The sequence below is a fragment of the Camelus dromedarius genome, chromosome 2, assembly GCF_036321535.1.
Source record: "Camelus dromedarius isolate mCamDro1 chromosome 2, mCamDro1.pat, whole genome shotgun sequence".
Classification (NCBI taxonomy): Eukaryota; Metazoa; Chordata; class Mammalia; order Artiodactyla; family Camelidae; genus Camelus; species Camelus dromedarius.
In genome coordinates, this window is record NC_087437.1 from 13,925,638 (window position 1) to 13,948,574 (window position 22,937).

Consider the following 22,937-nt stretch of genomic DNA (forward strand, 5'->3'; position numbering starts at 1 on the left):
CACTAACTTTTGGTGTGGAAACTTTTTTGAAATGTTCTTCCTCACCTAGGGTCTCTTCTCAGAAAACAAAGAAAAGCTGATCAATAACGCCATAACAGCGTTATTGTCCCAAGAGGGAGATGTTGTTGCTTCAAATGCAGAACTTGAGAGTCAGTTCCAGGCCGTGAGGAGGCTTGTGGCTTCCAAAGCTGGTTTTCTAGCCTTTACTCAGCTTCCAAAGTAAGTTGTCTTCATTTTATTCAGAGAATTTGAACAAGTCAAAATAGCAAATAATTAGCAGTTTAACTCTATATAAAGACTAAAGCCTAGTACTTTGTAATATGGTGATACAGTAGTTTTTAGTCATGAGAAATAAAAAAGGAAGGTGAATGGAACTGACTTATTTATCCATTCACCCGTGATTTTACTGACTCTTGTTTTAGTGAATTTGAATGCAAAACCACAGGCCTTTTAGTTTTAATTAACCTTAAAAAAAAAAAAAACTTCCCCTCAAAGAGAAAAATTATTATGAAAACTATGTTCCAGGGGTGGGATTCAAAGTATGTAATTGCTGTAGTAAAGCAATGGAAACGTAAATGGCTTATTACGTTTTAATAATAGAATACATAATACAATACTACTCTGACATTGCTACTGTATGCTTGTTTTTTTTTTGTTCCACAAGGTTTCGGGAGCGTCTAGGAGTGAAGGTAGTAAAAGCTCTCAAGAGGAGCAACAATGGAGTAATCCATGCAGCTGTCGATATGCTTTGTGCCCTCATGTGTGTAAGTACTAGAGCTTTTAAGGAGACTGGTTTTGCTTATGTGGACTGATGGTTCAGATTTCCACAAACTTGGATTTTCATTGTACCAATTTAATTCTGTATTTCCTAACTTGGTCTCCTAGCCATTTACTTACTTAAATAAACATTTGTTTAGCACAGCCTATAAAGTTGGCACTGTGCTATGTGTTAGAAATACATAGATTTTAAGACCAAGTTCTTCCTTGAAATTGGTGACAGTCTGGTAAGGTAGGCATGTGTATACATAAAGTATTAGGAGCCATGGGATCCCTAAAAAGCAATACTTAATTTTGGTTTTGTGGTGAGGAGAAGATAAAATGTTTTAGGCCAATCTTTCTGGAAGATGTTACACTTGATCTGAATCTTGAAAGGCAGACAGGTATTTTCTGGCTGTGAGAAGGCTTTTAAAAGCATATATTTGGGAAGCAGCAAATAATTGAATATGACTGGGGCATAATGTATGTTAGGGGCACATGGGATTGGGAGTTGCACTTAGAGATGTGTTCAGAGACAGTCACAAAAAGCCTTTTGCATCAGACAGAGAGTCTGGATAATATTAGATATGTACCCTTTAGTAAGGAACAGCTGAAAGATTTTTTCAACAGGGGAGTGGTAACATACCAGGTTTGAATTTTAGAAAGCTGATGGGTGGTATGTGGAGTGTAGATTACAGGTCAGGTTAGAGGCAGGTAGACCAAATTATCATGTAAGAAATGAGCTGCTGAGATATGGGGTAAAGAAGGCATGTTTGAAAGCTGAGAAATAAAGATCTAACTTGATGGGGATGGGGGGAAGCAACTGGTCAGTATAACTCTGAAGTTTCTGATTCATCCCAATTTTGTATATAGTATATGGGACTTTATCTCCTTATATGAAGTGTTTTAGGCAGACTTAGTGGTATAGAATAAACATAAGTAATCACTTGTATAAAACCTTACAATAATTCCCCAAAATGAGTTGTACTGTTTTTCCTACAAGTAATTCCATTAAAACAGTTAGTGGAATAACTGGAACATAAAATAACGGTAAGAAGTAAACACATTGAGCCCTCATTACATATTAGATGTTGGCTGTGTATTTTACACGAATTATCTCATTTAAGCTTCAGAATAGCTCAATGGGATAAGTACTATTATTCCAACTTTGCAGCTGAGGAAAATCAAACTCGGAGAGTTAAAATAATTTAACTGTGCCTAAGGTCACCCATAGTCAGTAGCAGAATCAGGATTTGATCTTTACTCCTAAAATCCTGAAATCCTTTTTATGCTTTTAGTTTATTTCAGCAGTCAAAAGAGATCCTCTTGACAAGGAAGTATTTGCTAATTTTAGTACTTTTAAATGTTAATTTTTATCATTTTAAATTTAAATTATCAAATTGAAGAAGGAAGAATGGGTGTTACCTGCCTTTTAAGAAAGAGGTCTGTGACTTTTGAAGGGAGTTCCTTGTGCAGTGCTGTCTGCAGTTTCTTGTTGGGCAGATTATCCATGAAGTCTCAGACCCAAGGGAAATCATCACTTCTGCCTGTTTGTCATGTCACAAGTTTCCTCTTCTGCCCTAAACTTTAAAGTATTTTAATTCTTCCAGTGTTTAATGAGTACTCTTTATAAATGCCTTTTGTGTAATGTCACTGCTCATGAATTATCACTGTTTTTAATCAATAGCCCATGCATGATGACTATGACTTAAGACAGGAACAGCTAAACAAAGCTTCTCTTCTCTCTTCAAAGAAGTTTCTGGAAAACTTACTGGACAAATTTAATTCCCATGTGGTAAGTTATAATTAAATTCGTCTTAATTAGAGATACCATACGTCATTGAAAGGTATCTGGAAGTGCAACATGGATAGGTTTTTTTTGTTTGTTTTAATTGTGAACTTTAACTTTGATTGGTACTGGTCACAGTTCAGCTTGGACACTAATTATAAAATATTCTGTTTTAGGACTATATCCATTTATCTGGAAAGGATAAGTTGCAAAGCCTTTAGCTTTTTACAGTGATAGTCCAGATTTTTGCTTTTTTTTTCTCACTCTTTGAAAATGTCATTTTGAAATAAGTTGCTCTAAAAAAATTAGCCTAAGTCTTTGTTCCTCAGTCATTGGTAACAGTTTTGGAGATGGGCAGTCTATATAACATCTAGAAGGGATATGAACAAATTGCAAGTGTTGTCAAAAATTGCTTTTTATACAAATACACATAAACCTTAGTTATATGCTGTATGTAATTTAGTTATGTGTTTATGGAGTCTTGGTTATTCTCATGAAATTTGACTGAATTTTAATTAGTTTCCTTTTGAGATATGGTAAGCAGTGGATTTGCTACATTAGTAAAACGAGTACTGCTTGGAGTAGTACGTATGTTGAAAGTACTTTGAACCTCATGTTGGGAAGTTAGATATTTACTTCTACATATAGAATAACAAAGAAACCCATCACTGCTATGTTTTAAATGAAGCTCTCAGTCCTAAGCCAAGGCAATATGTTACTTCGTTTCAGGATCATGGGACTGGTGCCCTAGTTATTAGCTCACTCTTGGACTTCCTTACTTTTGCCCTCTGTGCTCCATATAGTGAGACAACGGAAGGGCAGCAGTTTGATATGCTCTTGGAGATGGTAGCATCCAATGGACGAACACTCTTTAAACTCTTTCAGGTGAGAGCTTATATTTTTATCAGATAACTGCTAATTGGAGAGGACCACTTTTGGGATCAGTTTGGTTTTAAAATAATACATGTACGCTTTTGTAGTAATATAAATAAATAAGCCTGTAGTAACATAAATAAATACAGCCTAGTACATCATCATATTAGGACATTTAATTCCATAGATTTCTTGGTGTTTCACACAGAGCTTTGTTGATGGCTTTTGACCACTATTTGACTGTTGCACATCTTTTCTACCTTATAAGTAGTGAAAAACTCATTTTTTTCTGTCGTGGGCCCAAAGTTCCCTTTTCTTTTACAAGTTCCCAAATAATAAGATGAGTTTTAACAGGGCAGTTCATAAGCAATTGAAAACATAGCATTTATTTATTGTATACATGTATATGTGTATGTATATGATATTTATATTTTTACTATATTATAAGTGTGAATTTATATTACTTTAATGTTTGATATTTATTATTCAGATAAGTAGAATATGTATTATTCAAATAAGTGCCAGCTGCAGCTGTTTCCTACTACTATAAGCTGTATGTTTTAAATATCCGTAAAGCTGTATTGTAATAACACCTAAAATTTTTAACTAGACTGTGACTTGACTTTGAGATGTATTCTTTACTAATTTTATGGCTTTTATCTTGCATAAAATTGTATATCCCTCTTAAGAGCAATGGCTGTATTTAGCTTTTGGAATGAATTTCTTTTCTTCTATGTTGGAATAAAATTCTTTTATTCTGTGATACTTTTTCTCCCCATTTTAAAGCATCCTTCCATGGCAATTATAAAGGGAGCTGGATTGGTTATGAAGGCAATAATAGAGGTGAGAGAACAATTTTGAAATCTTAAACTTAATAAGTGTTGATTGGCTATTTTAACTTGAGCTGACAAAATTACCTTTTAGTCGTTTATGGGAAATATGCAATTTTTCTGGATAAGGAGATTAATTTTAAATCTTTATTTAGAAATTTGTTTTATTAAACTCATTGCAGAAATAATCCTCAATAATTAAACTAAGAATTTGAAGTTCTTAAGTAAGTGGATTTTGAGCAGATAAATTTTTCTGGTCCTCCATTATTTGTTAGCTTTATTTTAAAAGAAAAGGTAACATTCTTTCTCTCTTCCTCTTTTTTGGGGGGATAGTGTTAATGGTATTGAAATCTTTAGGTACTGAATTTATATGGAAATCTAATGGAGTTAGTTGTTCGTAGCAAAGTGGTATCAAATACATATGGTAACAAAAGTTAGTTTCTCATGCTAATGTGCATATGATCAGGACATAATATTGTTGGGCACACGGTATTCCTTCTGCAGGATGCTTGCTTTAGCCTTCTGTTTTTTAGAGGACGAGATCATGGCTATGATTATCAGCGTGCATAGTGGATGTTTCACGATGATGCCAGTCTAAATGGCTTTTGAATTTGTGTATTCTTTGGTTATCATAGTAATTTGGATAAAATGTAAGAATGTTTGTTCCTTTTATCAAAAAGTTGCCATTTGTGGCTCATAAATATAAGTAGCTAAATAATAAGCACAGAGTTAGTATACTCTTAAGCAGCTATTTAAAAAATTACATATAGACATTAGATTGTTTGAGACATCAAAGCTTATTTGCATATTTAGTGTATATATGCAACTAAAGGCTGATTTTCCCCCCTCCAGTTAATGGGTTCTGTGCTTGATATTAGCTTCCAAAGTACCATATCTCTCACTTACAGAGCTTGAAGTAGCCAAGGACAGTAAGGACCATCAGACCATATGCAAGTGTATTTCCGACCTTGATCCATCAATATATTATCATTCATTCAGAAATATTTAATGAGTGCCAGCTATAACCAAAATGCCAACTTTGGCTTCCCTGTAAGTCACACATGTCAAATTCATAGCCAGTGACTGGAGCCAACTTCTGTATAAGGCAGACTTACTTCATGTATACTGAAATCCTGACAAATACTGTTTTCTGATTGGAAAGCAGCATGTGATCTTTTAAGAAACATTGAGATGTTCAGAACAAACACAAGAAACAAATAAATCACCTATATTTTTACCATCCAGAGACAACTGCTAATAGTATGTCAATTAATATCCTCTCAGACTGTGATCAAAATTACATACACACATAGACATGCCAAGTATATATTTGTGTCCGCACTACATATTCATTTGTCAGAATGATACATGTACGTATTCATACTATGTGTATATTTGTATACACACTGCATATTCAGTTGTACTATGTACTTGTGCTTTTTTTCAGTAACATTGTGGACATTTTTACTTTGCAACAGGTTGTGTTAAGTATCTGCTTGCTTAATTCATACTTCTATCATTACCTTTAATTAGTAGTCCTGTCTGTCCTACACTTTTGTCAGAGTCCATAGAAACAGTGAAATGAGAACTACTCCAACATCACATCATTCTTTAAAAAACAGAAGATTATATCTTCACCATAAAAATGAGTATATCTCTTTAATTAAAAAGCCAGCCAGGTTTGCAGATGCCTCTGGTTGGAATTGCTGATTCATGTGAGTCCCCTCTCCCCTTCATTGGCTGACATACACTCAGGGAATGAACCTAATTTTAATATCAAGTTAAGCAAAGCATAATTCATAAGGTAAAGTTATCTGGGAACATTTAAACCTCATTCCAAAGGCAAATAATATTTTAAAAATGACTCGTACTACTATTCGCCTATGTTATTTTTGGATAATTGAATTGCATTTTTAATTTTTATTATATTGTATATGGAATAATTATTTTAACCAGAGATGTAAAAATAGTTTTACAATAGGATAGTTTGCTTTAGATTGCTGCTTTAGGGATCATCTTACCCTTTTTCCAAAGGAAGGTGACAAAGAAATTGCTACAAAAATGCAGGAGCTTGCCCTAAGTGAAGGTGCCTTACCTCGACACTTGCATACTGCGATGTTTACAATAAGCTCAGATCAAAGGATGCTTACGAATAGGTAGGTTAAATTTAATTTGCTGTAAGTTAACTTGCTATTTAGAGAATGGATTCAGATACTACATAAAACAAACTGAAAAAGCGTTTGGATTACACGAATGTTTTATTTTCTTTTGATTCACATGGTTCTTTTCCTTTCCTTATAGAAGAATTGTATCCAAATGATCATTGTCCCGGTCCCTGCATAACTTGGGAGGGAAAAAATAAAACCGTGTTTGATTTTTTTTCCCCCACTCTCCTCTTGTCAGGCTCTACACTCACAGTCATGGGACTGGAACATGGAAAAGAGTGCTTAGTAGCTTATGGAGCAAAAACCACATGCCCAGGACTTCCTCTGCCTTTCCTTCTGACCATCTTGCATGCAGATGGCCCCATGTGAAAACCTCATATAGTAGATTTTTTAAAAACTTTGGTCAGTTAGATACTCTAAGAATAAAGAAACCTTTATCTTCAACCAGCCTAACCTAAGCCTATCTGAAAACTTCTGTGGTTAAAGAATTTTTCCTTTGGGAAATCATGTTCTTTTTTATAATAATCCTTCAAATATGAGGAAACACATAAATCTATTCATTTACTCCAGGCTGTATGAATTCCATCCCTTTTAACTTTTCTTTATGGTTTCTGATATGCAACCCTTTCATATATCCTTAGCACACCATATTATTACTCGTGACTAATATTAGTAAAAGATATGTATATATAATAAATATTTTAATCATGTTCTTTTTGGCTTTTAAAATAATGGCGTAATTGCTGACTTATGTTTACTTTGTTATGAAAATATAAATTTCATTTCTCTGTCACCTACATCTAACCATTGGTGGTGGTTGTATGCTGCCTGCCAATAGTTTTCTGCTGTTTATACTAGTATAAGAAACTACCTGCATCCCTCACTTGTAAATATTAGCCACAAAAGCAGTCTTCTGTGTGCCTATGAGGACAAAAGATTTAAAAGGAAGGTTATTTCCTGGGTATTACTGCCTTATTAGCAATGCTAATCACCAGTAGAGACTCAGTATGTGATGTCTTACTCCATTAAACCTCCACATTAGCCCTTAGCCTGCTGTGTTCCTCTTTATTTAAGTTAATCAGTTAGGTTCTCTACTGTGATGAGTCACAATATTGAAAAGCTGTCAAATTATAATAGAAATACCACTTTTCATTTGCATTGTTTTATCTTTTTACAAACTTCTACTATAAAATGTTCTCTCTCTTATCCATAAAAGCCTTTTTAGGAATCTGATATGATACTAAATTGCCAGTGAAGGAAATTACAAGTGTCTGTCCTTGAATATGTTAGCTTCCAAATAGGAAGAAGCATGAACAATTTTAGTAATGTTTATTTATTTATTTATTTATTTTTTGATGCCAGAACAAAGCACAATTCAGGTTTTCCTATTAAACTTTTTCTTCTGGGAATGTAATGTGTATAAACACATATAGGTGGTCATTTCCGTCACAGGTTTCCTGCCCATTCTTATTGTAAATGGCAATTGAATCCCTAAAAAAGCACAGAAGGATCTGTGGTGATTAAAATACATTCCCTGCTCGTGGAGGAGCTTCCAGTCTGGGTGACAAATGTCATCTTGAGGGTTACAGTTAATAAATGACTGAGTCATAGATTCAACATGGATCTTAGATTTTCACTTTGAACCAAAATACGCTTTTAACTCAAAAGTGGGATAAATAGATTAATATGTTTTAAGTATTTTAAGTATTTTTTTCAGACTCCAAAACTGAAAATATTTTCTATCTCTGACCTTGTCAAGAAGTTTAAATTAGAACATAGTTGACTGTTGCTTATGTTCAGAGTTCCAAAGAATGGTAGAATGCTGGGAGCACTGTATTAGGATTTGTTACACAGCCAATTATATGATCACGTCTGACTGTCTTCCTATCTTTAAATGTGGCAGGAACCTACTTCTTCATGTTCCAGTCCATTGAAAATTAGTGAATTCATCAAGGAAGCATTTTAATTTGGAGAAAATCCTGAGATTTAGCAGTGTTTGTATTACTATCTCATTCATCTCTCCAAATTAAAATATTTTTAGTATTTAACATCAGAATGATTTTTTTTTTACTCTAGTCTTATTTCTTATATGATATTTTGTTCTTAAAAATTATTTTCTGTTCTAGTTGAGATACAGCAGCAAACCTTTCTCAACATCTGCTTTTTTCAGACAGCTAAGTAGACATTTAGTGGGACTCTGGACAGCTGATAATGCAACTGCGACAAACTTGTTGAAACGCATTTTGGTAAGTCAGTTGGATGACAGAAAAATTTATATATTCTTGCCCAGTAAAATTTTATTGTTATTTAAACTGTTAAGGGTTTTTTTCCGTTTATCTGTTTTTAATGTAAAAGCTACTTATCATAGAAGTTGTCATATAATAAATGCAACCCTCAATAGCTAAATCATAATATTAATTTTTGGATTTTGAAGGCTAGACTTTGTGTGTATGTGTGCGGTTGTTTTGAAAGATGGGTTTTATATTTTGTTTTTGTTTGCTATTTTTAGCCGCCAGGCCTTCTAGCATACCTGGACAGCTCAGATCCAGTTCCTGAGAAGGATGCTGATCGGATGCATGTTAGAGATAATGTAAAAATAGCAATGGTAAATATGCTTGTTCTGAGTATCTTTTCAGAATGCAAATACTTTTCCTGAAGTACACTAAAAAGTTTAGAAATAAACCAAGAATTTACTGTTAAATAGTAGTATTCTTTCAAAATAATTATAAACAGCTTCATTGAGGTAAATTTATATCCCAAAAATTCTTATCAGTTTTTAGTGTACACTTCAATTATCTTTAGTGTATTTTCTGAGTTGCAGTTATCACCACAGTCTAATTTTGTGAATAGTAATAATCTTGTATGTTTCATTTCTCTCACTGAGCATATTGGCACATTGAGGAATGGATTTTTTTTTTTAATTTCAAATGTATAAGGTGATATTTTATGCATAATATATAATTGATAAATGTTGTTGAAAGGGGCCAACACTGAAAAACTTAATTTAGGTAGGACTTTTTTCCTTACAAAGCTATCTTAATTATTAATGCTGGGCTATTTTTGAGAAAATTACTTAACATCTTTCAAGATAATGCTGTTATAATAATGTCTTGTATGTATTTTTTTTTCTGTCTGCCCCCATCTCCCACTTACATCTTGCCATCCCTCTAAAAAGATTCATCTTGAAAACTAGATAGAAAAGTTAAGATTTCTTGGACAAAAACTGTAATTGGCTGTAGAAATTTTCACTTTGTTTTTTTCACTGAGCCCTAACATTCAGGATTTATTTAACCGTGTAAAATAAATAGTGTGACTCAGCTTTACTTGGATTTTAAAAAATAAATTCACATATAGGACTGTAATGGAATTCAACATTATTTTACAGGATCAATATGGAAAATTTAATAAAGTCCCAGAGTGGCAAAGACTAGCTGGAAAAGCTGCTAAAGAAGTTGAAAAATTTGCCAAAGAAAAAGTGGATCTTGTGTTAATGCACTGGAGGGATAGAATGGGCATTGCACAAAAAGAGGTAAAAATAAAATCCCCTTCCAAACCTCTAGCATTTCTGTGTGTCCTGGTTACTTCCGGCGTTGCTGTTCACAGGCATGGAAGACATATTTCTGACTGAACACGTGAAGAAATGCCACCTAGATCTGATGATATTTTTATATAAATTTTTAATTCATAGTTTTATGACAATGATTAGTTATTAAATGTAAAATTCCCATCTTTTCTTCTGTAACTTCCAGTTTCTTTTTTTATTTTTTACATTTTTTATTGATTTATGATCATTTTACAATGTTGTGTCAAATTCCAGTGTAGAGCACAATTTTTCAGTTATACATGAACATATATATATTCATTGTCACATTTTTTTCTCTGTGAGCTACCATAAGATCTTGTGTATATTTCCCTGTGCTATACAGTATAATCTTGTTTGTCTGTTCTACGATTTTGAAATCCTGTCTATCCCTTCCCACCCTCCGCCCCCTTGGCAACCACAAGTTTGTATTCTATGTCTATGAGTCTGTTTCTGTTTTGTATTTATGCTTTGTTTGTTTGCTTTTGATTTTTTGTAACTTCCAGTTTCTATACTTTTAAATTTGTATGTATCTATTTCCTTCCTTCTCTGAACTTTGTTTTGTAGTCTTTCTTATTTAGCTTTTTTATTGAGAACTAGCCAGAAAAGTATTTTGGAAGTAAGAGTCACATTGTTAAATTAAATATACTGCGTGTACTTAAATTTTTCAACATTAGCTTCTCAGATCAAAGTCAGATCTAAAACAGTTTTAGTCTCATTTTTCAGCATGTAGTATGTGCTACAGAACCTAATTCAGTAATGTGCATTCTTCTGTCTACAATGGAATGTGCAGTGGTTAAGACTGACTTAAAAGTTTAATGTAAAAGATGTCTTGATCTCACGGTTTTTGTTGACCACACTTATACATTTTTTCCCTTTCACTATCTCTTTTTTTTTTGTAGTAGCTGTTTTCTTTTTCAAGGCAAAAGAAACGGGTTTCTTATGAATTTCTAACACAAATGGGTTTCTTACGAATTTCCAGAATATCTAAACATAAGGCATCAGGTGCAAGAGTACAAGTATTATAGTCTTGTGTGTCTATCTGGAATTGAGACCAAAATTCTGTTCTTTAGAATTTGAGCTAATTTTCATTGTTCCATGAAAATTGATTTTCACGAGTGACACATGCACTATATAAAGAATCATTAAACGGGCTAGTCTAGGATAGTAAAGAGAACACCGAACTTTGAATTGCTTAATCTGCATCTGACTCTATCATTTATTAACCCAAATGGCAAGTTATGGGTTTTCAGAATTTTACTTTCCTTTTTCATAAAATGAGAATATCAGTACTCTGTTCTCTATTCTATGGGCTTGCTTTGATTTGCAAGTAAGATAATAAATACTTTATACATGTCTGGTCCTGGTAATATTGCTATAGCATATACATAATTGAAAATCTGCAGGTATCATGTGAATGATTTTCACAGTTATTAAAAATTATAAGCTTCTGGCTTCAGGTAAATAAACTCAGTTCTAAAATAACAGTTGTTTCAAGCTGTTGGATACAATTATACTGAAAATAAGTTTTTGGCATCAGACTTCATACATAACATTTATCCAGCATAAGCTTGAACACAAAGCTATTTTAGCTAGGGTTGTGGATAACATCTGTTACTTAATGACAAAAATTCAGAGGGAAACAAATATATTTTTAGTATTAATAATGTTTTATTGGTCTGTTGGTTTCATTTACATGGGATGTTATCTGAAGTGTTGAGCAAATATAACACCAAACAGGTATGCTTGTCAGTGAATTATTTTGGTAGCAGACTATTTCTGCTAAGGTTTTGTTCTGCCAAGGTTACTGTTTTTAACATTAATTTCTTTATGAAACAGTGGATAATCTTTGTGTCTGTTTTATTTGTAGAAATATTAACACCAAAATATCTAATTAATGATCTTGTACTTTAGCTAAAGTCTGACAATTAACCATTGACCAGATTAACTGGCTAGTCTTGAAATGAACCACATTTCTTATATAATTAGAATGTTTATGACGTCAGTTGCATTTGTAGCTAATGTTCTGTGTTGGATTAATAATAACCGTTGGCTATGTATAAAACTGCTTTTTTCTTATTTATGTCATTTTCAACTTAGAGATTTTTTTCTTAGCCAGTTAGGACTTTAAGCCTTAGTCTCTTAATCAGTCAACTTAGTTTATAGAGAGCTAGTTCTTCTTTTTCTGTGGAGAGTTTACATTTTCATTACTGTAGCCTCCCAGCTTTTTGTCCTCAGGGCAGGGGAAATTGAAGAAAGAACTACTTAAATAGAGAATTTAAGGAAAGATCTGTCATTAAAACTGAAATTTGAACTGTTTATATACTTTATTCAGGTCACCTTACATTAGTCCTCATGATAGTGCACAGAATTAAAATTTGTAGGAAATACTTCCTTAATATGTTTTATATTTCAAGCAGCGTTTACTTTGTAAAATTTACTGCTCATTTAACCTTTATTCCTTCTGTGATGTCTAGTCTGTTTTCTTGCTTTATTTTATATGATTTGCCATTTCCTTAATGAAGTTACAGACTTTCATGTTTTAATCTATACTGCTTTCTACTTTTTGCTTCTGTCACATTGAGGATTAGAATTCTCATGTCTGAAATATCTGCATGTTTTACTTGGAGTAACGATTCTTAACTTCTGGTCCATGTATGGACTTCCAAGAAATCTTTGAAATCTTCCCCTCTAATAGTAAGCCTTATAAATGTGTCTTTTTCTGGAGTAGAACCATATCTTTCTTTGAATTTTCAAATGGGTTTATGACTGCCTAAAATTCGAGTCATAGACTTAGAGAAGCAGGTGGGCCTTTTTCTGTCTAAAAGTAATAGACTTATATTGGTGACACCCTTGTGAAATTTGTGTAATAGGTAGTTTAGCAGATACAGGTTCCCTCTCTTATTTTTATTTTATTTAAAACTTTTTTATTTTTTCCTTTTTTACAATTAAATTCAGGACAGAAACAATATGGTGAGTTTAAGTCCCTGCTACATGTGTGAAATGCATTAAACTGCCTGGCATGTGGAGTCATCTTTGATAATTCTTTGTCTAATAAATTAAAGTCTCACTTCACATGTGTCTGAGTGTAGATACTTATTTCTTGTCCATTAGCTTCTCTTGGCTTTGGTAGCAGCTTAATAATAACCTGTAAAGTTTTGCACTTATTGTTTTGCCATGATTCTATATTAACTGCATGTAAATGTTTAATAAAACAAGTCACTTTTTTTTTTTTACTGATAACAGATTTTATTCTTTATCACTGTAAACTTTAACAAATTTTGGGGTTGAAACAATTCTAGGCTACATGGAAAATGTTTTAGCAACACTATAGAAATAAATGCTGGCAAACTGTTATATTGTGATGTAATCTAATATTCTATCTTCATATTTTGTTTCATTAAGTGTGTCTCTGCCAAAATCACTTACAAAATGATTATATTCTGACTGAGCTTATTTGGTAGCCCCAGATTGAGCACTATCAAGGTTTTTTTTTTTTCTTTTCCAGAATATAAATCAAAAGCCAGTAGTTCTTCGAAAGAGAAGACAAAGAATAAAAATAGAAGCAAACTGGGATCTCTTCTATTATAGGTAAACTTTAAGTCTCTTTTCCAATTAATTAAATTTGGCATTGCCATTAGAAAAATCATGACTTTTTTCCTTTTTTTTTTTTTTTTTTTCCTGGCCTGAATCTAGTGCTTTACGCTATAGGTGTTTTCATGCTTTCAGAGTCAAGAACTATAACTGCTAAGATTGGTATGATTAGTGATGCTTCCATAAAATTAAGGCCTTTTATAGAGTGTTGGTAGTCTGAAGAGCCAGAGATACTTTAAGAATTTTATTAAGGTTTAGAGATGGTTACTTTAAGACACTTTATTATGGCTTATAAATAACTGTGTTGTAACTTCTTTAAAGCCTTGTTGAAAATAGAATCTTTAAAGAGTTGGATGATGAAAACATGAGTAGACTTGTAGGAAATGAGTGTCCAAGTTAGCTGACCTCATATACTTTCTCAGCCTTTCTAGGATGCTGATCCCTTCTTTTCCCCATCTAATGCGCCATCCTCCCACCTCCCCAACACTCTTCCCTGCCACATGCATAGAAGGACTTCTAAGCAAACATTTTGGGGAGTTTGCAAACCTTTGAGATTACTCACAGTACTCAGCTGTGAGTGCAAGCTGAGCTATTGATTATACCTTGGGTAATAAAGGAAAAAATGTGCTTTGAAAACTTCCACAGTATTTTAAAAGTGTAGTATGTATATAGTATGGCCTTAAGAATATGCCTTGGTTTTCTTCCTCTGGAACCCTCAATTGTGTTGTCCCCCCTAGAATTCCCTTGGAACTCTGGCATCAGACTTTCTAGGAGGATTGCAGATTGAAAAAGAATGGATATGAAGCCCATCCATCCCTAGTTCAGACTTGTGTCCAGATGTATTACAATGGTTAAATAATTTCAGGAATAAAAGGAAAGTATTTTGAAAATGTCAGCCAGAGCTTGGCAGTTTAACAGTATACTTTTCTTAGGTAGTTTGTAACGTTCTAATGTAGAATGTCACTCATCCCACACACTTCACATCTAGTAATCCAGAGATTCTTATCCCTAACCTGAAATTTGATACCTGTTTATGGTTCTTTTCTGACTGGAATTTATATTAGCAATGAATATTGAAATTGAAATATCAGTTCTTTGTTTTGAAATTCACAGAGATTTGTTTTTTAGTTTGTGTTCATTTTTCCTTCAACATTTAGTATGAAAACTTTCAAACATACAGAAAAGGTGAAAGAATTTTACAATGAACACCTTTATACCAGTGACTAAAATTCTACCATTAACGTTTTACTATATTTACTTTACAGAGATTTTACTTTCTTTCTTTCCACTTGCTAAAGTTTATTCATTCCACTGTTTTGTTGTTTATTATGAGTTGTAGTAAGGCATATTTATAGTTTTTTTTTTTAATGTTTATTGCTTCCCACTATTTTCTGATTACATGTATGTCTAGGTTTGGTCAGGACCATGCCAGGTCAAACCTAATTTGGAATTTCAAAACACGAGAAGAATTGAGAGATAGTCTTGAATCTGAAATGAGAGCGTTTAATATTGATAGAGAGCTCGGTAGTGCTAATGTGATCTCCTGGAACCACCATGAATTTGAGGTAAATGTTAATTTGTGTGTGTGTGTGTGTGTGTGTGTGTGTGTGTGTGTGTGTGTGTGTGTTTTTAAGCATGTATTATTTTTTGACTTTTTCCAAAACTAAAAAAGTTTGTAGTTGTCTAACATATATCTTTACCTATCACTCTTAATTTTATGGAGGAAATACTGTAAAACTTTAACCTTTGCCTGAGATGAAAGAAAAATTAATTTTGTTAAGTGCCTGAGCTTTGTGCCTGAGAATGAAATTAACGCATTTGATCCTATGTATCCCAGATCTGTTCTTTAATTTTTTTTTTCCTACTTAGATTCTTGATTGAAACATAGTCTGTTCCTCTTGTTTCTTAATTAATTTTTGTGGTAGTTTGATTGTGAAGGTGGCCATTTTTTTTTGTGTTCTATTAAAATATTAACGTGAAAAATGACAAAATGAGAACAAGAAACGTGTTAGTGGTAGATGATCTTGTATGTTTCTGTATATAATTTAAACTTTTATTACAGCTGTAAATTTGAGCATGTGCATGACCCTGCTGGCTTTGCTCTTCCGCCCAGCTGCATGTCTGAAACATGCAATGATTTCTTTGTGCTTGTTCCCTCCTCTTTGAAAAACTTTCTTTATTTTGATTTTGGGAGTCCGTGTTCTCCTGGGTTTTCACCTTTACTGTCCATTCTTCCTTATTTATTCATTTTTCCTTTTTTCCCCAACTGTTAAATGTTGGCTGGTCCTGAAGGATCATCAGTTCTTGGACTTCTTTTCGTTTATATTTATCGCCTCAGTGATCTCATCCATTCTTGTGGTTTTAAATTTTTTTCTTTGCTCGTGGCTTCCAGATTTTTATCTACTGCTTAGACTTTCTTTCCTAGACTTCGTACTTTTATTCTAATATCTAATAATTAACTAGAATTTAGCTCTAAAACTGTTGTTTGTTTTTCCCTCGAAGCTACTTTACTTGAAGAGTTTCTGATTTTAGATAATGGCAGTTCTTTGTTTTCTAGTCAAAACCCTTGAAATTATCTTTTTCTCATGCCCCCAAATTTTGTCAGCAAATTGTATTCAGTGCACCATCAAAATTTACCCAGAACCCAGCCCTCTTCCCTCTATATGATTGTAGCAACATCCCTGCTTCTCTACCTTTGCCTCTTTACAATCTATTACCAACATAATCGCAGTGTGATCTTGTTATAATGTAAAGTAGATCATGTTACTTCTCTGCTCAAAGCCCTGTGGTGCTCCTATTGGTTCCCGAGTTACTTAGCAAAAGCCTGGGTCCTTAAAATGACTTACAAGACGGCATCTGCACCTCCTAAACCCAGGCATTATTTCTTTGATCTCATCTCCTAACATTCTCTCTCTTGCTTTGGCGCATTGGCTTCCCTGAAAATGCCAAATTCATGTTCTTGACTCAAGATATTTCTACTTTCTGTTCCCTCTGTCTAGAGTATTCTTCTGTCCAGATAGCTTCATTTTCTTCTGGTCTTTTCCTGAATGTCATCTGAGTGTGCCTTCTCTGACCACCTTGTTTTAAAATGCATCCCTCTTCATAGACAGTCAGACAGACAGACACACATTGTCTCTATCCCCTTTCCCTGCTTCATTTCACTCTGTAGCACTTACTATCACCCAACTACCATATATGTTTTACTTTTTGTCTGCTACTTCTATAAGGACAGAAGTTTTTGTTTGTGTATTGCTGCATCCCTGATGACTAGAGCAGTGCATGGCATGCACCTTGTATTCTTAGTAAAGAAAAGTTTAATGAATTGAAATTCAGAATTTATAGGAAAAAGTGAAATGGATATACATATATACATATGTATATTTGATTTTGTATAGTTTATATTTTTAGAAATCAGTCATTTTAGGCTTTGTAAAAAGAATTTTAATAAACTGATCAAAGAATTCCTTCTTACGATTGCTTGCAAATCTTTGCTTGAGACAAGCAGCATGAGTACAGGGGTCATGATGCTGTGCTGGCTCCTGATCATGGGCCACTTCCTCATGTATCACCCCCAGTATGTGGCCTGGAGTAATTGGACATACAGAGAATGAATGCTGGATAAAAATGTACCATAAAATGTAGTTAATTGGGGGAGATGAAGGACGGCCTGAAGTACCTTGTGTGAGGTGGGCGAACTGTACGATGTGGGACCATTTGCTTCTTGCTTGATTGTGGCCAGCCAGGAAGGGAATGAAGCAGAAATCCCTGAATGATGTTTTGGTGCTAATCTTAAATCTTCTTGGATACCATATAGTCCTGTTTTTATCAGCAAGTTTTACATTCATAAAATTGGTATGTAATCCTGACTCTTAACATTTAAGTCATTAATAATAATGAATTACCAGATATTTTAGGAAATAATTTTTTTGTTCTTGTTAAAGCCTGTCTTATAAAGAAAAGAAAAAAGCTCTGAACAGAAAAATTTAAGAAGTGATTATGTGGAAATTGCCAAAAATCGATTGTAAACTAGAATAATGTAATTTGCTTTTATTAATAAAGGTTAAATATGAGTGCTTGGCAGAAGAAATCAAAATAGGAGACTATTACCTGAGATTACTGTTGGAGGAAGATGAGAATGAAGACAGTGGATCAATTAAGAGATCGTAAGCTTCTCTTCATGTCTTGTTATGTTTGTTTTCACTATTAGTTTCATGGCTAATTCTCCTGTGAACTTTTTTTTTCAAATCTAGGTATGAATTTTTCAATGAGCTCTATCATCGTTTCCTGCTCACCCCAAAAGTAAACATGAAGTGTTTATGTTTACAAGCCCTTGCTATTGTTTATGGCAGATGTCATGAAGAAATAGGACCTTTTACAGATACAAGATACATCATTGGAATGTTAGAGAGGGTAAGGATATCATGAAAAGAAACTGCTATTTGGTAGTGTCATTGGGGTATATGTTCAATTTTCAAAACTAAAATTAAATTCTGTTTGATTACACTGCTACCGTAACTTTCTACATGAGTTTTTCTATATTGCATATTATGCTTTTTTAAATATAAGTTAGATGAATAGGAAAATAGTTAATGGGTTAGCATTTGTCCATGTCAGTGTATTTTTTTCAGTTGCTGCTTTTGAACGACTTTAGCAACCTATTTGCCAATCTTTAAGTATGGATGAGCTGGACAGGTGTGTAAAAGAAATAGTGATTTTTAGAGTTGTAATTTTAAATGATGCTAGCATACTAAATTTCGAAGTGTGAAAGTAGTAAAACTTTTTAGAACAAAAGTAGAAAAACTTTTGATAACCAAAAGAAAGGGATCCTTCAGTTAGCACCTTTTTTCCCCCCCTTATTTTAATTTAAGAAAGTTTGTCATTTAACACTTGAGCAAGGTGGGGGAAAGAACAAACTGATCAGTTCATCCATCATGCAGCTCCAAGTTGAGTATTACCTGTTACAGTGTATACACTTTATTCTTTCGTTTGTGTTTGCATTCCTCTTACATTGAACAATTAAAATTTCAGTGAACTGACTTAGAACCATTTCACCAATTTTTAAAGTGATCTTCAGTGCTTGTTATAATTGCCTTAACTATCTTATGCTTTGTGGATTAGAAAACGGATTCTGAATAAATTCACAAAACACACCCAGGAAATAATCAGACGAAAATTTATTGTTTGCTGTTACACCAGATCGCACTATTGAATTCTAATTCACTGTTACTCCAGTGAACCTGAGTACTGTGGCATAGCATTTGTATTGTAGTAAAATGCATTTTTCCTTCTTGTTTATGTTCATGATGATGTGATTTATATGAAACAGTAATTCTTTAGAATTTTTACTTAGTATCATTTGGGCCAATTCTTTCATTTACTTCAATTTTCATATTTATTCTTAAAGCTACATATTAATCTTTTTATGACAAAATCACTATCTTTCTAGGGAAATTAGACAAGTTATATAAAATTACAAAGAATTTAAGACATTGAGGAATTGTAATAATTGACAGTCTTCTCTGATTGTCTTTGTTTAAAAGATGACTTTTATTTCTTATTGGCTGTTGATTGACTTTGTCCAGTGATGGTAATATCTTGCTTTGTGTTTCTATTCACTTCTAACTAAATTCTCATTTATTTCAATAGTGTACAGATAAACTTGAACGAGATAGGTTGATCCTCTTCCTTAACAAGTTGATCCTTAATAAGGTACAGTATTTTGCACAGGTGTTCTGTTATTTCCAAGTAAGTCACATGTGTATGTAACAAAGATTAATAATTACAGTTTGGGTTAATTATCCGGACATGATTCTTACCTTTTCTTCTCAGATCAGAAAGCTCTATGCAAAGATTTTTAAATAAAGTAAAGTGAATAAGTCCTAGGAAAACTTAATTTAAATTATAATCTCTTTCTAACTTTTAAGAACTTACCAGTTTTTATCTTGTTTACAAAAACAAACTGGAACATCAAAAAGTTTTTTAATGTACTAGATTTTATTTCTGATTGTAGAATAACCTGTTTATTAACAAAAAGGCCTTGCAAAATGCAGGGTAATTTTAGAACCATAGAATTTATCATGACTGCTATTCTCATCAGGCTTTAATTTGTTTATTTTTATTTTATTTTGTTCAGAATATATGTAAGTAAAAATCTTTTATGTGATCTCTCTGTAATATAGTTCTGCCCTTTTAATCTTTATCTAAATATATGCCTTTTAATCTTTATCTAAATAAATGAATACAAAATCTTGAAAATACCAAGTAATTATAGTTGTGTGTCAGTTTTTTCAAAGAGATTCCAAATAATTCTCTTCTTGGAGAGCCTTTTAGGTAGTAATATCCATTGGAAAGATTTTAGGTGATGTAAACAATGTTTTTGTCTTCCAGAAAAATGTTAAGGACCTCATGGATTCAAATGGAATCAGAATCCTTGTGGACTTGCTCACCCTTGCGCATCTCCATGTGAGCCGAGCTACTGTACCGCTGCAAGTAAGTGTGTTTGTCTAGGTTTTACAAGTTTAACATTCTTTGAGTATGAATTTAGGGTCAAAAGACTCATAAAAACCTCAAAATATGTCAGTATGTGTGGTCTTGAATGTGTTTCTCCAATATATTATTGTGGTAGTACTGATGTCTGGGAGATTGTCACACATTCAAAAAGTGAAATAACCAAGATGGACATTGATGAGTTTTATTTTTCTGATGTATCTTTTGTCTTTTAAAGTAACTAAATCTCTAATGTGACTTATTTTGAGGCAGTGTGTCCTTCAGGATTTAAACTGAACCCGTCATTTGTGAAATAACTAGAACTGTTAGCATTGAAACCAGCCAGGAACAGGACAGAGTTGCAAGTCTCTACTGAAAGGCCCCTTCTGACACCTAACTTATAGAAGGGATCTGTACTTAGCTCACTGATGATTATTTTGTTTTTAATGTTACTTTTTGTGTAATCTCCTTATTCTAAGAGATGTGTCATATTTTGGCAAAATTGTGATTACCAAATATTGAATACTAGGATATGACATTTTCTACTATCAGGTATAGTAACTATAATGGTTTGTATTATATTACAGAGTACCAGGTACTATTCTGGTACACATAATATATTAACTCTTTAAGTCCCCCAACAGCCTTCCCATTTTACAGATGAGGAAAGTGAGAAACAGAGAGGCTAAGTATATTGCCCACAGTCACCCAGTAAGGGAGAGAATCAGAGTTAGAACCCAGAAGTCTGTGCTCTTAACCATGCTCCTATACCTCTCTATATGAATCTAACTGAAAGCTGACAGTAATAAGGGTATTTAAGATCATGCTTTAATAAAAATACTAACCACATAAAAATCCTATACTGGATTCTTATAAACATGGATATATAAAATGATCTGTCATGAGAGTAGTAGATTGAAAGTAAGTATTTAAAACCACTAAAAACTTTCCTGTTAGCATTTTAACTCTTCGATCTCAGGTATTTATTGAAACTTACTTGGAGTGAGTTTTTTTCCCTCAAAAGAACTTTAATATTTTGATCATTGTGATTTAGGTTAATGATATATGTTTAATGATATAGCTATTTGCAATATTCTTGTCTACTAAAATTTTAGTGCCCTGAGAATGTTTTAAATTTAGATGTCTTTAAATTTAGCTTAAATTGCCAAGTGAATTTAGGAAACTGTTTACTTCAGATACATAATAAGGAAGTAGCTTTTTCGGACTATGAGGTTAGGCAGCTAATCCTTAACTCTTAAAATCACTTAAAATTGTATTTAGATGGATTTCTAAAGAAATACAAACTCAAATTGTACTGTGTAACTTTTTATGACATCTGCCCCCTTAGGTTTCTGCCTTGAAAAATAACTACATCTTTTTAAAATTTAGAGCAATGTAATTGAAGCTGCTCCAGACATGAAAAGAGAGAGTGAAAAGGAATGGTACTTTGGCAACGCAGACAAAGAAAGGAGTGGCCCATATGGATTTCATGAGGTATATGTCTTAGAGAAACTTTCTGTGGAAGTCTTAGCCTTTCTTATGGCCTCCTGCTTTAGCACATGTAGAGGTGTGGAACTGATTTAAATTACTGTCGTCAGCTCCAAGGGCTCTGCCATTTCATTTCCACACACGCACACGCACATGCACACACGCATGTCTTTAAACTTTATTGTTTAAAAGCTGTTGCATATGGAGGTAACACTCAGATTTTTATTGAATTTTATGTAAAAGTTGCTACGTGAATAATTATGTCAAGCCATAATGCTTCTATATTCTGTGAACAGGTAATGTTTAATATGGAGTCTGAAATTCATTGAAAATTGCCTGTACAGTCCAAGGACAGTTTCCATCTTAACACCTGCTAATGTTTGATCCTACCCTCCCATCTTTGGCTTCCCAGGCTTAGTTGGAATTTAGTCAAAGATAGTTTTATAGAAGACGAAGCCTTCTGCTTATGTATTATTTGGTTGTTTTACACTCTACCTACCATTTTTATTCTTTGGTATTCCTTATGCTTTGCAGTTTGACAAGCTAAATGATTATTTTCTTACATTAGTAGCCAAATTTATGCTCCTGAGGCCTGTCTGTAAGTTTGTTGTTATCTAATAGTGACCTTGCATGTTTACTTCAGTTTAGTTTGTATTTACTGTAAAATAAAAAAAAAAATTAACAAACCTTTTCATTTTGTTTTGTCTGTTTGGAAAAATGATGCCTTCCATTCATTTAGATGCAAGAATTGTGGGCCAAAGGAATGTTAAATGCAAAAACCAGATGCTGGGCTCAAGGCATGGATGGATGGCGACCACTTCAGGCAATACCCCAGCTTAAGTGGTGTCTATTAGCCAGTGGACAGGCTGTACTAAATGAAACTGACCTTGCTACCCTTATATTGAACATGTTGATCACAATGTGTGGATATTTTCCAAGCAGGTAAAATGTAATTGAACATTTCCATGGTTAACAGGGGACTCTAAAACTCTTTTCCTCCCCATTTGTATGGGTGCTTGCGTGGTTATGGCATGGGATTTATTCTGGTGATTTAAAGCAAAGATATTCTATTTGTGGCCTTAAGGGAGTACTGTTTTGAATTTTGGAGTTTTTTGAAACAGGTATAAAGAAAGAAATCGCAAATTGTATTGATAAAATGCTGAATTAAAGCAGCTTTCCCTGGGAAACTTCAAATGTTACAAAACTGAGGCTTACTAGCTATACTCTTAGCAGCAGTAACACTTGTCATATTCATGTGAGTCAGGTATGAAGAATTTGAAATAAACACAGTGTAGTTCACAGACAGTGATGAGTCCTGGCTTTTGATCTGTCAGGCTAGCCCCTCCTGGTTTAAGAACTAGACCCACGTCTTGCTA

At 33.3% G+C, this 22,937-nt stretch overlaps 1 protein-coding gene across 1 annotated transcript in view; it reads left to right on the forward strand.

Annotated features, from left to right (window-relative positions):
- DNAJC13 (DnaJ heat shock protein family (Hsp40) member C13) overlaps positions 1-22,937 on the forward strand; it is a 109,670-nt gene that overhangs the window by 44,407 nt on the left and 42,326 nt on the right. The window contains exons 12-28 of the mRNA XM_010987812.3: positions 50-219; positions 665-764; positions 2,444-2,551; positions 3,275-3,430; positions 4,205-4,261; positions 6,283-6,404; positions 8,584-8,659; positions 8,923-9,018; positions 9,799-9,942; positions 13,502-13,584; positions 14,999-15,152; positions 17,647-17,750; positions 17,838-17,997; positions 19,234-19,296; positions 19,975-20,076; positions 21,463-21,567; positions 22,301-22,503. Of these exons, the coding sequence (XP_010986114.1) occupies positions 50-219; positions 665-764; positions 2,444-2,551; positions 3,275-3,430; positions 4,205-4,261; positions 6,283-6,404; positions 8,584-8,659; positions 8,923-9,018; positions 9,799-9,942; positions 13,502-13,584; positions 14,999-15,152; positions 17,647-17,750; positions 17,838-17,997; positions 19,234-19,296; positions 19,975-20,076; positions 21,463-21,567; positions 22,301-22,503 (2,003 nt within the window). The remainder of the gene's footprint in view (positions 1-49; positions 220-664; positions 765-2,443; positions 2,552-3,274; positions 3,431-4,204; positions 4,262-6,282; positions 6,405-8,583; positions 8,660-8,922; positions 9,019-9,798; positions 9,943-13,501; positions 13,585-14,998; positions 15,153-17,646; positions 17,751-17,837; positions 17,998-19,233; positions 19,297-19,974; positions 20,077-21,462; positions 21,568-22,300; positions 22,504-22,937) is intronic.